At 34.9% G+C, this 14,952-nt stretch overlaps 1 protein-coding gene and 1 pseudogene across 1 annotated transcript; both read right to left on the bottom strand.

Annotated features, from left to right (window-relative positions):
* Positions 1-1,300: 1,300 nt before the first annotated feature.
* Positions 1,301-5,766, bottom strand: LOC101348241 (lupus La protein pseudogene; annotated as a pseudogene).
* A 975-nt stretch (positions 5,767-6,741) lies between these two features.
* LOC101347986 (olfactory receptor 4P4-like) lies at positions 6,742-7,683 on the bottom strand. Its single transcript, XM_004390950.1, has one exon. It carries the CDS (start codon positions 7,681-7,683, stop codon positions 6,742-6,744), a length of 942 nt encoding a protein of 313 aa, XP_004391007.1.
* Between the last annotated feature and the right edge of the window lie 7,269 nt (positions 7,684-14,952).

Genomic DNA, 14,952 nt, shown 5'->3' with positions numbered 1-14,952 from the left:
AAAGAAACAAAGGGAAAAATCGGAAGAAATCAACAAAATGCAGTAAAGTTTTTATTCTGTTTGCTGTTCGGTTCTCTCTTCTGTGTCACTGACTTTTGACAGGTGGTTTAGGCTAAACCTCATCTGCACACTCTAACCTTCTGTCTGTCTCTCAGCATACACAAACCTGAACATTAAGAGTTTTCTCATATATGTAAAAGTTCAGAAATACAATTTTTAGAGTAATTTTTGTGGTTCAAACCAATCTGATCAGCAAAATCACAACAACATGAATATATTGAGAGATTCTTGGATACGCTAAGATTATTACAATAATGCATATTTTGACATAAATATAATTAGCTCTGTTATGCAGATAAGAGGACAGAAGCTTCTAGAAATTAAACAAATGGCTCAAACAACTAGTAAGTTCGAGAAGCAGAAAATGGGTATTTGTAAGTTTAGTACTTCTTCTGGACTTTGAACGTTAAGCAACCTTGAATAAATGAAAGATTTTACCAATTCAGAATTAAGGATATCACAACCAGGGTTTTTACTGGTTGTCCACTTCAACATAATGCCCAATGTTGATCTAAATTCACTCAAGCTAGCCTGTGTTAATCCATAGAAGGAAATAGCTGATTATATCTTTTACCAATCTTTTCCAACAAACACATACACCAGGATTCTCTTTAGAGGGATGTATACAGGGGCCTCATTTATAATACTAATTCCTGAATAATTGATCTGTAGTCATCTCAACTTGTGCAGTAAAGTTTTAATGTTATGCAGTCCAATATGTCATTTTTTATTGATAATGCTATTAGAATCATTTTAAGGTTGTGTGGCCATTCCAAGGGCACAAGATTTCTCCTAAATATATTGTAAGTACTTTATACTTTTACATTTTATATATAGGATTGAGATCCATCTTGAAATAATTTTGTGTAAGGTGTAATGTATACTTTAAAATTCTTTTTTTTTAATACATTTTTAGGTCCAACTGTTCCATCACAATTTTTTTTGCTTTATACAGCATATATTTTACTAGTTTATACTAATACATTATCATATTGAAAAGGTAATTTAGTGGAAGAGACTTCCTTTTGATATTTGAATCTTCAGATAACACAGAGCTATACATTTAAAAAAAATCCACATTGGATAACAAGAAAAAAACACAAGTTAAACAACAAAAAATTTTTCCTCTCCTACAGGTGGACATTGAAGTGAACAATGTTCAGTTTTCTGTTTAAAAAATCTCCAAAGACAAAAGTACATGAAAACCTAATTAAAATGAGCCTTAAAATGGTTTACTAAATTACTGATCTCCTGTACCATTTTCTGTTGTTTTAATGTAGGTTCTTCTCTGTCTGTTTCTTCTCAAGCTCTTTTTATGGTCCAGCTGCACCATTTTCATCATATTTATCATCACTGTTAAATTTAATTTTCAGACCCAGCCTGGGCAACTGTATTACCTTTTCCTTTTCCTTTAAATTTATGATCTTTTGACCTCCATTTGTTTAGGGATTCTTGATGACCTTCTATTTTTTTTTTTTTTTTCCCACCTCTCCTTCTAGTACTTTCTGCGTCATTTCTTTGTTCTTTCATTGTAGGTCACCATTACTTGCATATTTGGCTTTATGCGGTACTTCTTTAGCTTTTTCTTTAAACAGAATTACTCCCTCTTTTGCTCCTCTGACAAAGTCTATCCATTTTATTTCTCCATGATTTGAGAAAAGGATGTGCAAATCTTCTCTACAGGTCTGATCACCTAAAATAACCCAAAAATTTTAGCAGGCAGCCAATCTTTTCTTCTAAATATTTCATTTCAGCATCTTCTGCTAACTTCTGTTTTCGTCTTGGCTTTCGTTTAGCTTATAGTTTAGCTTCCACTTTGATTTCTTTCTTCATTCTCTTTTGCGAAGTAATCTTTGAAAAGTATTAGCAGATCTGTGTCTTTGTACTTCTGGCCAGGGGTCTCTGAAAACTTCTTAGCAGATTCAGTGCTATCATACACAACAGATATTGATCCCTTAAATGCTTTGTGCAGTGTTCTTCTCATCTGAATATTTTGTATTTGACCTTTGTCTTCTAACCACTCTTTTATATAATCAAGTGTTGCATCAGTTGGAAAGCCTTTAATATAAACAGACCTGTTTTTCACATCATTTTTATGCTCATCCTTCACTTCAGGGAGGGGTTTACTTATAGATCTTCTGATTTTAGTTTTATCTTCACTTATTTCTATGAGTCCCACCTTTGATTTATGCAATGCTTCCACTATTACATCATCTAGTACTCAAAATAATGCATATTTTGACATAAAATTACTGTATAATGCAGAGTACAAAAGTTTCTAGAGACTAAATGAACAGCTAAAACAATTAGTAAGTATCAGAAGCAGAGAAATGAGTATTTCTAAATTCAGTACTTCTTCCAGACTTTCAATTAAACATCTATGAGTAAAAGAAGGATTCTAGCACTTCAGAATTAAGGATGTTGGAACCTGGTTGACCACTTGAAAAAAAACCCAGTACTGATTAAGCTTTGCTCAAGCTACACTATCAATCCACAGGAGACAGCTGGTCATATCTCTAGTCAGTCTTAGTCAATCCCCCTGCCCCCTACAAACACACACACATGGACTCTCCATAGACATAGATACAGGTAACTCATGTACTATATCACTTCCTGAATAATTGATCTCTGGTCATCTTTAATTGTTCTTCAGTAAAGTTTTAGTGTTATAAAGTACGATTAATCAGCTTTTTATGAATTACATGGTTAGAGTCATATTTGAAAATTATGTGCTTGATCCAAGGCCACAAAAATATTCTCCTAAGTAAATTCTAAGTACTTAATACTTCTACATTTTCATATAGGTCTATGATCCATTTTAAAATAATTTTGTACAGGGTGTGTGGTATACAAAGTTCATTTTATTTTTGATACTTAGGAATGTCCAATTGATGCATCACCATTTGTTGGAAAGATTATCTTTTCTCCAGTGAATTGCCGACAGACATTTGAAATTATCTGTCAGATGACAGACAGATGAAAATTAGTTGCATATTTTTAAAGTGTTGAAAAGCAGACATGTCACCTTGAAGACTAAGGTGTGCCTGACCCAAGTCATGGTGTTTTCTATCGCCTCATATGCATGCGAAAGCTGGACAATGAATAAGGAAGACAGAAGAAGAATTGATGCCCTTGAAATGTGGTATTGGTGAAGAATATTGAATATACCGTGGACTGCCCAGAGAACGAACAAATCTGTCTTGGAAGAAGTAAAACCAGAATGCTCCTGGAAAGCAAGGATGGCAAAACTACATCTTACATATTGTGAGAAGGGATCAGTCCCTGGAGAAGGACATCATGCTTGGTGAAGTACAGGGTCATAGAAAAAGAGGAAGACCCTCAAGGAGATGGATTGACACAGTGGCTGCAACAATGGCCTCAAGCATAACAACGATTGTGAGGATGGTGCAGGACCAGGCAGTGTTTCATTCTGTTGTACGTAGGGTGGCTATGAGTCGGAACCAACACCACATCACCTAACAATATGTATTTATAGGATTGATACAGTGGCTGCAACAATGGCCTCAGACATAGCAATGATTGTGAGGATGGAGTAGTACCAGTCAGTGTTTCATCTTGCTGTACATAAGGTCGCTATGAGTTGAAACTGATTCAATATTTTATATATAATACATATATGTATATAGATGCAGGTCAACTTTTGGACTCTCTCTTCTGGTCCATTGATCTACTTGTTTTTCTTTAGGAAAATATTACATTATTTTGAACACTGTAGCTTTATAATATCCCTTGACATCTGATAGTGGAAGACTTCTGACTATGTATAATTTAGAGTTGTGGGGACTAATCTATGTCCTTTACATTTCCATATATGTTAGAATAAATTTGTAAATTTCAGAAAAGAACATGTCTGTTCAGAATTTTATATGGGATTGCATTGTCCTAGAGATTATTTTTGGAAGAACTGACAACTACAAAATTTATTGCATAGTATATGAACAAAGTATAGCTTTTTATGTATTGAGCTCTATACTTTCTCAACAAAGTTCTGTAGTTTTCAATACATATACTGCTCATGTTTGTTCAGATATATTCTTAAGTATTTATATTTTAATGCTATAAAAGATATATTTTAAAATTCTATTTCTTATTATTTGTCACTACTACTACCTGGTGGCACAGTGGTTAAGAGCTATGGCTGCTAACCAAAAGGTCGGTAGTTTGAATTCACCAGTCTCTCCTTGGAAACCCTACGGGGCAGTTTTACTCGGTCGTATAGGGTTGCTATGAGTCAGAACTGACTCGATGGCACCTGACTACAACCATAGCAAGTACTAAAAGTATAATAAATTATATACTGATTTTATATCCTGCAAAAATACTAATCTCACTTAAAAAAAGTCACCATGATGGAATAGGAATAAGTTAACTCTCTGTATTCGCATGTGATGTATATGATTGTTTATGTAGAAAACGCTAACAAAGGTAAAGATGAGTGCCTATAATTTATAAGTATCAGAGAATCATTGATCAGTAGGATGAGTTCAGATGTATTATCTTCTGCTCTATTTTCGGAAAGAGTTTGTGTAGAATTGACATTATTTCTTCTTTAATGTTTTTTTAGAATTCAACAGTGAAGATACCTGTACAGGAGGTTTCCTTTTAGGAAGAGTTGAAGCAACACATTTAATTTCTTTAAGAAATAAGGCCTATTGAGATTATCTATAATTTATTTTTAATGAACTTTGATTCTTCATATCTTTCAAATAATTTTTCAATTCTATCTCAATTGTTGAATTTATTGGCTTTAATATGTTCATAATCTCTTTTTACCCTTTTAAAATATGCAGAATGTGTATTAATATCATTTCTCTCATTAAGAAACAATAAAGTTTCATAATCAATGATCTAAGTATCTTAAGTATCAAAATCTAAGAGCATAATGAGAATGAGAAAAGAAATCAATGGCACAATTAACAGTAGTAAAGATAATATCAATTAAAATTGAATTAAAGACAAAATTTGATTCTTCAAAGAGATTACTTAAGTCAGAAAAGTCTATCATGATCAAACAAAAGAAAAGAAAGCAAATTAATAATATGAGGGATGTACTGGCGGCACAGTGATTAAGAGCTTGGCTGCTAACCAAAAGGCCAGCAGCTCAAATCCATCAGTTGCTCCTTGAAAACTCCATGGGGCAGTTCTACTCTATCCTATAGGGCTCTGAGTAGGAATTAACTCAACGGTAATGTTTTTTGTTTGTTTTTTTTTTCTCACATATTTTGGCTAATAGTGTAAAATTACAAAAACTATGAAATACAAAATACCGTTAGACAGTATCTACTAATGCTACTATAAATCATAATTCAACAAATCTACCTCTAGGTATTGATGTAAAATATCATAAAATTGCATGATTAGCACCAAATTATCATCAATTACAAGTGTAGATTTAGAACAGTATCTAGACTAGCAGGAACAATAAGTTGAATGAGTATATGGCTTATACTTCTAGCATGACTGATCTTGCTTGCAAACAATTTCAAAGAGCAGATGAGAAAATTGAACTCCTAGGGGAAGATAAATTACCTTTGGACTTAAAATCATATACATCACATGAGATTATATATTCATTTCAGGGTGAGATACAAAAAAATATTTAAGGCCAGTGTACTTACCAACATGTACCCCCATTGGATGAGGCACACGGGGCAAGAACCTGAGAAGAGTGGATAAGTTGGTCATTCTGGACAATCTAACATTCCAGAAGTCTATTTGCAATGATCTCAAATATTCATTGGTGTAAAACTCTCAAACTGGATCCAAAAATGAATTCAGTTAAAGCATGATAGTTTAGAAAAATATGACGGATAGCCTAAGGGAAGCATATTTATAGAGGTGAAGGAGCACCTTGGAAAGAACTCATTCTAAGCAAAGATAGTCTTAATACAGGGTCTTAATTATCTAGTGCTGCTATAACAGAAATACCTTAAGTAGATGGCTTTAAAGAACAGAACTATATTGTCTCACGGTGTAGGATGCTAGAAGTCTGAATTTAGGGAGCCAGCTCCAGGGTAAGGCTCTCTCTCTGCAGACTCTGGGGAAAGTCCTTGTTATCAGTCTTCCACTGGGTCTAGCTGTTTCTCAGCTCAGGGACCCTGGGTACAAATGATGTGCTCTGCTCCTGGAACATCTTTCCAAGTGGTAGGAGTTCCCTTCCCCTTTTCTCCCTTCTCTCTCCTTTTATCTCTTGTAAGATAAAAGGTGATGTAGGCCACACCACAGGGAAACCCCCATTATATCAGATCAGGGCCGTGGCCTGAGTAAAGGTGTTGATCCCACCATAATCATCTTTAACATAAACTAATCTTGCCTCATTAACCAAAGCCAAAAATTCGGATTTACAATACATAGGAAAATTACATCAGATCACAAAATGGAGGACAACCACACAATACTTGGAATTATGGTATTGAAAAGTTCACACATTTTGGGAGACAAAATTCAATTTTTGACAACACTCCACAAAATTAACTAGGTTTCCAATTAATTTTTTATAGTAGATTAGTATTTTATTAGTAACTACATTAACTTTTAATTCCTTTTTCCCACATTTAATCCATTAATGATAGCAGTGGAATACACAAAGCATGAGAAGTCTATAACATTTCATTTCACAATTAGCCACTTTATTTTACAAAGTTGTTTAACTGACAGGCTTCACCAATTAATTGTGAGCTTCTTTTGAAAATAACCTTGACACCAAACTTTTCTCATGGCGTTTTTCATCTCTGTATTTCTCAGGGTATAGGTTAAGGGATTGAACATAGGGGCAATGATGGTATAAAATAGTGCAAATATTTTATCCTCAGGGAAAGTGGTAGGAGGTCTAAGGTAGACAAAGATTGCAGGAGCAAAACATAAGACTACCACAGTGATATGGGAGCCACAGGTAGACAAGGCTTTGCGTCTTCCCTCAGCTGAGTGATTTCTTAAACTAGATAATATAATGACATAAGACCCAAACAAGAGAACAAACGTTGCTAAGACAAGCATACCTGAATTGACAAGCACAAGAATACCAGTGTTGTGGGTATCAGTACAGGCAACTTTTAGCAAAGGGAAGATATCACAAAAATAGTGATCAATTTCATTAGGACCACAAAAGGGTAACAGGATTGCCATAAATAATTGAGGAAGGGAATGGGCTGCCCCACCAACCCAAGCAGCTAAGACAAGAAGATTACATCTTGTTCTGTTCATGATTATCATGTAGTGGAGAGGTTTGCAGATAGCAACATAGCGGTCCAAGGCCATGGCAGTAAGAATGAAGATCTCAATACTGCCAAAGAAGTGTATGGTAAATACCTGTAACATGCAATTACCAAAGGAGATGGATTTTGTCCCCAGTAAGAGATCACCAATCAGTTTGGGTGTGACACTAGAAGTATAACAGATGTCCAGAGAGGCTAAGTGGCTAAGGAAATAGTACATTGGTTGGTGAAAAAAGATGCTGCTTAGAATGGAAACAAGGATCAGAAGGTTTCCAACCAAGAGGGAAATATAACAGAATAAGAATAGAACAAAGCAAAATATTTGTATGTTTTTGTCAGAAGAAAGTCCCAAAAGAATGAATTCTGAGACATTTCTCTGGCTTTCCATGTATGCCACTTTGGTGTATGTTAAAAAACAAATGTGTATCTAAAAATAAAGAAAACACAAATTTAGATGAAAAATCAGCAGTATAATTATAATAATATACAATATACCAAAACTGGATTAATATGCAATGCTATTAATATTAATTATTCTTTATTTATGAAATTAAGCTGCTTTTTCTTTTATGTTATGTCTCTTATTTTACAAATGTATTGTGAAATAATTTTATAAAGGAAATGATGGTATTAAGAATGTACTTTATTCAATTTTACCAGTAAACTTTAAAGGATATTTTAAATGCTACATTGATCATGAAGAAAACATTGTTTGCCACTACGTATGTAATTTCATAAAAACAAAGGTTTAATCTGTTCCTATTGTTGTTGCTCTTAGATGCCGTCTAGTTGATTCATATAGTGACCCTGTGTACAACAGAAGAGAATACTCTCTGGTCCTGCACCATCCTCACAAATGTTGCTATGTTTGAGCCAATTGTTTCAGCCACTGTGTCAATCCATCTTGTTGAGGGTCTTCCTCTTTTTCCTTGACCCTCCACTTTTCCAAGCATGAAATCCTTCTTCAGGGACTGGTCTCTCCTGATTACATGTCCAAAGAATGTGAGACGAAGGTTTGCCATTCTCCCTTTCAAGGAGCATTCTGGCTATGCTTCTTCCAAGACAGATTTGTTCCTTCTTCTGGAAGTCCATGATCTATTCAATATTCCTCGACCACACTCTAATTTAAAGGTATCAATTCTTCTTCAGTCTTTCTTATTCATTATCCAGATTTCGCATGCCTATGAGGCGACTGAAACTACCATGGCTTGAGTCGGGTACACCTTAGAGCTCAAGGTGACATCTTTGCTTTTTAACAACCTTGACACCAAACTTTTCTCATGGCAGTTTTTTGCAGCAGATTCCCCCAATGGAATATGTAGTTTGATTCTTTCATGAGTGTTGATTGTGTATCCAAGTAAAATGAAATCCTTGACAGCTTCAGTAGTTTCTCCGTTTATCAAAATGTTGCTTATTGTTCCAGTTTGAGGATTTTTATTTTAGTATGTCAAGGTGTAATCCACACTGAAGGCTGTAATCTTTGATATTCATCAGTACGCGCTTCAAGTCCTCTTTGCTTTCAGTAAGCAAGGTTGTGTCATCTGTATATCACAGTTTGTTAATGAGTCTTCCTCCAATCCTGATGCCCAGTTCCTCTTCATGTAGTCCATCATCTCGGATTATTTCCTCAGCATACAAATTCATAAGTATTTAAATATTGTGAAGGATACAACCCTGACACACAGCTTTCCTGATTTTAAACCATGTAGTATCTCCTTGTTCTGTTTGAATAACTGCCTCCTGTTCTATGTACAGGTTCTACGTGAGCACAATTAGGTGTTTTGTAATTCCAATTCTTCATGATGTTATCCATAATTTGTTATGATTTACACAGTAAAATGCTTTTGCATAGTCAGTAAAATACAGGTAGACATCTTTCTGGTATTCTTTGCTTTCAACCAAGATCCATCTGACATCAGCAATGATGTCCCTCTTTCCATATCCATGTCTGAATCTGGCTTGAAATTCTGGCAGTTCCCTGTTTATGTACTGCTGCAACTGTTTTGAATTATCTCCAGAAAATTTTACTTGTGTGTGACATTAGTAATATTGTTCAATAACTTCTACATTGTTGGATAATCTTTCATTAAAAAGGATGCAGATATGGATCTCTTCCGGTTGGTTGGCCAAGTAGCTCTCTTCCAATTATCTTGCATAGACAAGTGAGCACTTGTAGTGTTCTATCTGTTTGTTTAATTTACTTATTACAAAAAAAAGTTCTTTTCCCATATTTTTATGTGTACCTTATCCATAGATTCAACTTTCTTTCTTCCAGCATGACATGGACTATCTCCTTTGAATTATTTTTGAATGTATGATAAGAAAATTCAAATATGTTTTAAAAATCTCAGCTTAAAATGCTGAACTTTAGTATGTGGACAGTGTATTCTTCTCTGCTGCGTGAGTAAACATTGCCAATGAGTTATGCTAAACCTCTGCAGGTTTGATTACATTAAAACCAAACAGCAAAAGAAGAAATTTCAATTAAAGATTGAAGTTGCAAAATGTAACTGCAAATTCATTCACTTCTTTTATTTACATTTCACAGGGAAAAACAAAATATAGTCATTCAAGTTTGTGCAGGCAAAGAAAAGATAAAATGATTGAATTGCCCAAGTATGTTTGAATTGTTTATATTTTATAGCTTCTTATACAAATTTAATCCTTTTATATATGTTCTAGACATCAGATGTCTATAAAAGAAAATTATAACAAATGCAAATAAAACAAACTTAGTGGTTAGTTAAGCTATTTGTTGCATGAATAAATGGATGAAAAATTTGTGAATCACATATGTCTTTTGATTAATCTTGTGACAATAACACAGGGGAAAAGAGAAGGCAGAATAGAAACAATGCACTTCCAAGGGCTATTTTACCCAGTTATGAGGAATGATAAGGCACCCAGTGGAGCTGCAAAAACTATAGCACACCTTCTACCTTAGACTGGATCCAGTGCGGCAGCCATGGTGGCTTTTCCAGTTGTTTATTTTTTAAAACACATGATGCTTTTATAGCAAGCTTATTCAGAAACCATCAAATCAAGTGATACATAAGTCCAAAATCTGTATTATTTACGGTCTTTGAAATTTTAGATAGCAAAAAGATAACATGTATGACATTTTACTATGAGAAACCAATTCTGTTTTTTATGAATATACAAAACTTCAATTTTATCAAAGAAATTCTCAGTTTGTTCCCACCAGTACTTTACTATCGATATAAGCTTTCCTAACCTTCATTTTTTAACAAGGAAAAATAATTATCAGGCTCAGAATGTTCAGTATGTAACAGTAACTAATGACATAGTGGTTAAGAGCCGCTACTGCTAACCAAAATGTTGTCAGTTTGAATCCACCAGATGCTCCTTGGAAACCCTGTGGGGCAGTTCTACTCTGTCCTGTAGGGTCGCTATGAATCGGAATCGACTGGACAACTATGGGTCAAATAGATATTAATATTTTGGGGTGGTTGTTTAGCAAGCCCTGGCAGCACAGAGGTTAAGCACTCGGCTGCTAACCGAAATGTCAGTAGTTCAAACCCATCTTCTCTGGGAGAAAGATATGGCAGTCTGCTTCTGTAAATATTTACAGCCCTGGAAACCCAGTGAGACAATTCTATTCAGTCCTATAGTGTCATTATAAGTCAGAACCAACTCAGTGACAACACATTTTTGGCGGGGTCTGTTGACTTACTTTTTCCTGCTTTAAACTAATGCAAATTCTTAGTCTTTGAGATAGTATAATGATGATTTTTCAAATATATTTGTTTAGCAAAAGAAATTGATTTAAAGGAAGTTATTATATCAGTAGGCTGGTGAACAATTTAAAAGTAGGAAATGTTTCATTAAACTGTTCTTCAAGGGAGTGGTGGTAGCTAAAATGTAAGGGCTTTTTTTGTGGTGATTAAAATGCTCTAGAATTGACTGTGATGATGTCTGCACATATTTATGAATATACTAAAAATCAGTGGACTCTACACTTTAAATAGGAGAATTGTATGACAAGTGAATTAATTACCAATAAAGCTGTTAAAATACAGAGAAAAAAAGAGATTGGGATCAAGAAGATCTAAGTAATTTCTCAGGATCAGAAAATAACACTCTGTGGATACTAGAAGCCTGATGTCCCGATCTCCCTCAGTCTAGTGCTGCATCGCATACTTAATTGAGAGTCAAATGGGATATGGGTTGGGGAGCATGGGTGTCATGGAGGAGAGGAATGAGAAGAAATATTTTGAATCTTCATCAGCAACAACGAAAATTTAAGTTGAGAGGTTATCAGATCACCCAAACATACTTGGGCAATTCTCTGATCCTAAGTATTGCATTGGGCAAGTCTGCTTCAAAATACTTCTTTAAAGTGTTAAAAAGCAAAGTTGTCACCTTGACGACAAAGGTACTCCTGACCCAAGCCATTTTCAATCATGTCATATGCATGGGAAAGATGGACATCAAATAAGGAAGACTGAAGAAGAATAGACACCTTTGAATTATGGTGTTGGTGGAGAATATTCAATATGCCATAGACTTCCAGAAGAATGAACAAATCTGTCTTAGAAGATGTACAGCCACAATGGTCCTTAAAAGGGAAGATGAGGAGACTTCGTCTCACATTCTTTGGACATGTTATAAGTAAAGACCAGTCCCTGGAGAAGGACAACATGCTTGGTAAAGTAGAGGGTCAGTGAAAGAGAGGAAGACCCTCAATGAGATGGACTGATACAGTAGTTGCATCACTGGACTCAAGTATAACAAAGATTTTGAAGATGGCACAGAACCAGGGAATGTTTCTTTCTCTTGTACATGGGGTCACTATAAGTCGGAACTGACTCAACAGAATCTAACAACAACAGCATTCATTTTGAAATAGTTTGCCTTTAGTTTTAGAAAAAAATATAATTTTTTTAAGTCAAGATACTTGCTTTTTTTTTTTTTCCTAGATTATCATAAGTGTTTAATCTAAAACAGCTCTTAAGCTTCCATCCTGAATGGGAACATGTTGTTATAATCACTACTATTGGCAGAGGTATTGGGGATTGTAGGTCCATTCAGGTGAGAAAGAAGTAGTGTCATAAAAACAATATTTCTTGTTCATACAGATAGTAAGGAAGACTTCTATTAAAGAAGTGAAATCATAATTGATGAGAGGAAAGAAATATTAGGCAACTTTTGTGTAAGTGGTAAGAACAGTGGCAACACAGAAAGAGGCAGAAATGTTGAGGGTTGTAAAATAAACTGACCAGGGGTGAATCATGAGCTAATTGCTTAAGTTTTTAAGCCTCATTTTCCTCATCTATGCAACTGAAATATCAATACATAATTCAGAAATATAATGAGAAGTACATGAAGTAATATAAATACCCCAATGTCATACATGGTTTATATCACACATGTTGTTTACCTTTTCCTTCATTTCTTTTTGAGTGAAGCGTTAGCTTACAAATTCCTTTAATTGTCACACATATATAACCAAGTTAAATAAACAAATGAAACAAAACAAAAGGTACAACATAAATTTAATGAGTTAATGATCAGGTAAAACTTCAATTCAGACAACTTGTGAATTAAAAATAAATTATTCTGATGATAGATTGGCTAGCTTACAGCATTTCTTAACACTGATTACTAACATTTCTTCTTGCACTGAAAAAATATAGTCAAATGACTACTTTATTTCTTTGGTACTACTGAATAAAAAATCCCGCATATTCTTTGTGGTGTTCTCTCAGCAGAGTAAGAAAAGATACTCTTATAGATAAAGTACAATTTCCTCCACAAGTTCAAATTTTCTCGTAGTGAATTCAGAATACGACATGCTATAAACTTACCTTAGTTGACACAGATGAATCTCTTGTCTATTTTAGGATGGCAAGTTTATTGAAAGATGGGAATTCTTCATTATTGTAGATCTTCAAGCATACACTAAATTATTCCTTAATTGGAATATGAAAGAAGATATATTAGCACGAGAATGGGTCTCAGTGAATTTCACTGCCAACTTGAAGATTTCATTCACTTTAGCCCTGCTCTTCTCAACTGGAATTCTGTATGTGAAAGATGTAATTTTAAAGCTAAAGTATGCTCTAGTATTTTTATACTAATCAAATTATCGTATGCTACAAGAGAAGTTATAACCTAAAGAAAGAAAACAGAGTAACAACAAATAGCCTATAACCAGTCTAAAAATGATTGGTATGCTCTCTTCAAACCAAGGCAACATGAATTCACTGACCATCAGGTCTGAGCGTCCTTCAGATTTGTTTTAGGCTGAACCAGGAAGAATTTTTCCCTGAGGCAGTCACTCTGCTAATTCTTCCGCAGCACATAAATCTGAAATAAAATGCAGAGAATTATAAACCAGTAATTCAAATACACTTTAGGCTAATTTGCTAAAAAAAAATATATAAAGTCTCAAAATCTCTGAGAATATTCTACACATTTGGAAAGAGAGTGAGCTTTAAATATCCACTTAAATCATCAGGGATGCAAGGGGAAGGAGATCTTTTTTACCACAGGAAAGCAATCTGGGGCTTCTGAATGCAGATTTAACTTCTTAATTCTGGCTAAGACTAAAAAGTCAACAAAAAGTGTTCTGAAATTCCTGAAAAATCTAACACACTAAGTCTGAGCAATCATTTATATAAAGCTTATGCTCAAAGGGAATCTCATTTGGAAGAGCAGAATATAAACTTATGAGGCAATGCAGGATTTAATAGGTCTTTCAAAGCTCAAAGTAATCATATTCCCAGATGCATTTCTACACAGATCTTCGCTAAATGGCACTAACTGGCTGTCCACCTTAATGGCCCTGGTGCCTCTGGGAGTTCTCTTGTCCTAACTTTACTTTCCATCTTTGTGTTAGCCTGGCTTAGGCACTGTTTCTCTGGAGGTCCCTAAATGCTACACTCAGGCAAAAGCAGCTCAGAAAACCTTTCTGACTCTCTACTCATCTAACTATCTGAAGAATAGAAGGAAAAAAATATATAGTCTGGAAAAATATCAGGTCAGCCATCAGGAAATCTGAGATAAGACAGAGAGAACCAAAGACAGACATTTACCATCTGTATATGGCTCACTATCAACATTAACCTAGGTGTGAAGAATTTGTTGTTAGGAGCCATTGAGTCGATTTTCTGCACATAACGACTCCATGTGACAAAGCAGAACTGCCCCGTGGGCTTTTCTATGCTTTAATCTTTATGGAAGCAGAACCCCAGGTCTTTCTCCCTCGAAGCTGCTTGGTGTGTTTGAACTGCCGACTTTTCTGATAGCAGTCAAGTACGTGACTGTTGCACCACCAGGCCATCTTGTGAAGAAGTAGATGTACCAATAATCAGTGACCTGCAAGATCATGACTGAAACTAGATTATTTGTGGCCAGAGACTAATATTGCCGGAACAGACAGTTGGGGGACTGGAGAAGAAAGAAGAGAAGAGAAAGGCAGGGAGAGGAGAGGAGAGGATGGGAGGGGAGCAGAGGGGATGGGAGGAGAGGGGAGAATAAAAGAAATGGCATTCTTTGCCCATTGTGCTTGGCAAGAGGAAAAGGTATACCATTAAGGTAAAAAAAAAAAAAAAAGAAAGAAACAAAGGGAAAAATCGGAAGAAATCAACAAAATGCAGTAAAGTTTTTATTCTGTTTGCTGTTCGGTTCTCTC

The sequence above is a fragment of the Trichechus manatus genome, unplaced genomic scaffold (genome assembly GCF_000243295.1).
Source record: "Trichechus manatus latirostris isolate Lorelei unplaced genomic scaffold, TriManLat1.0 scaffold00362, whole genome shotgun sequence".
Taxonomy (NCBI): domain Eukaryota; kingdom Metazoa; phylum Chordata; class Mammalia; order Sirenia; family Trichechidae; genus Trichechus; species Trichechus manatus.
The sequence above is the reverse complement of the archived record's forward strand: the minus strand, read 5'-3'. Positions and strand labels throughout refer to the sequence as shown.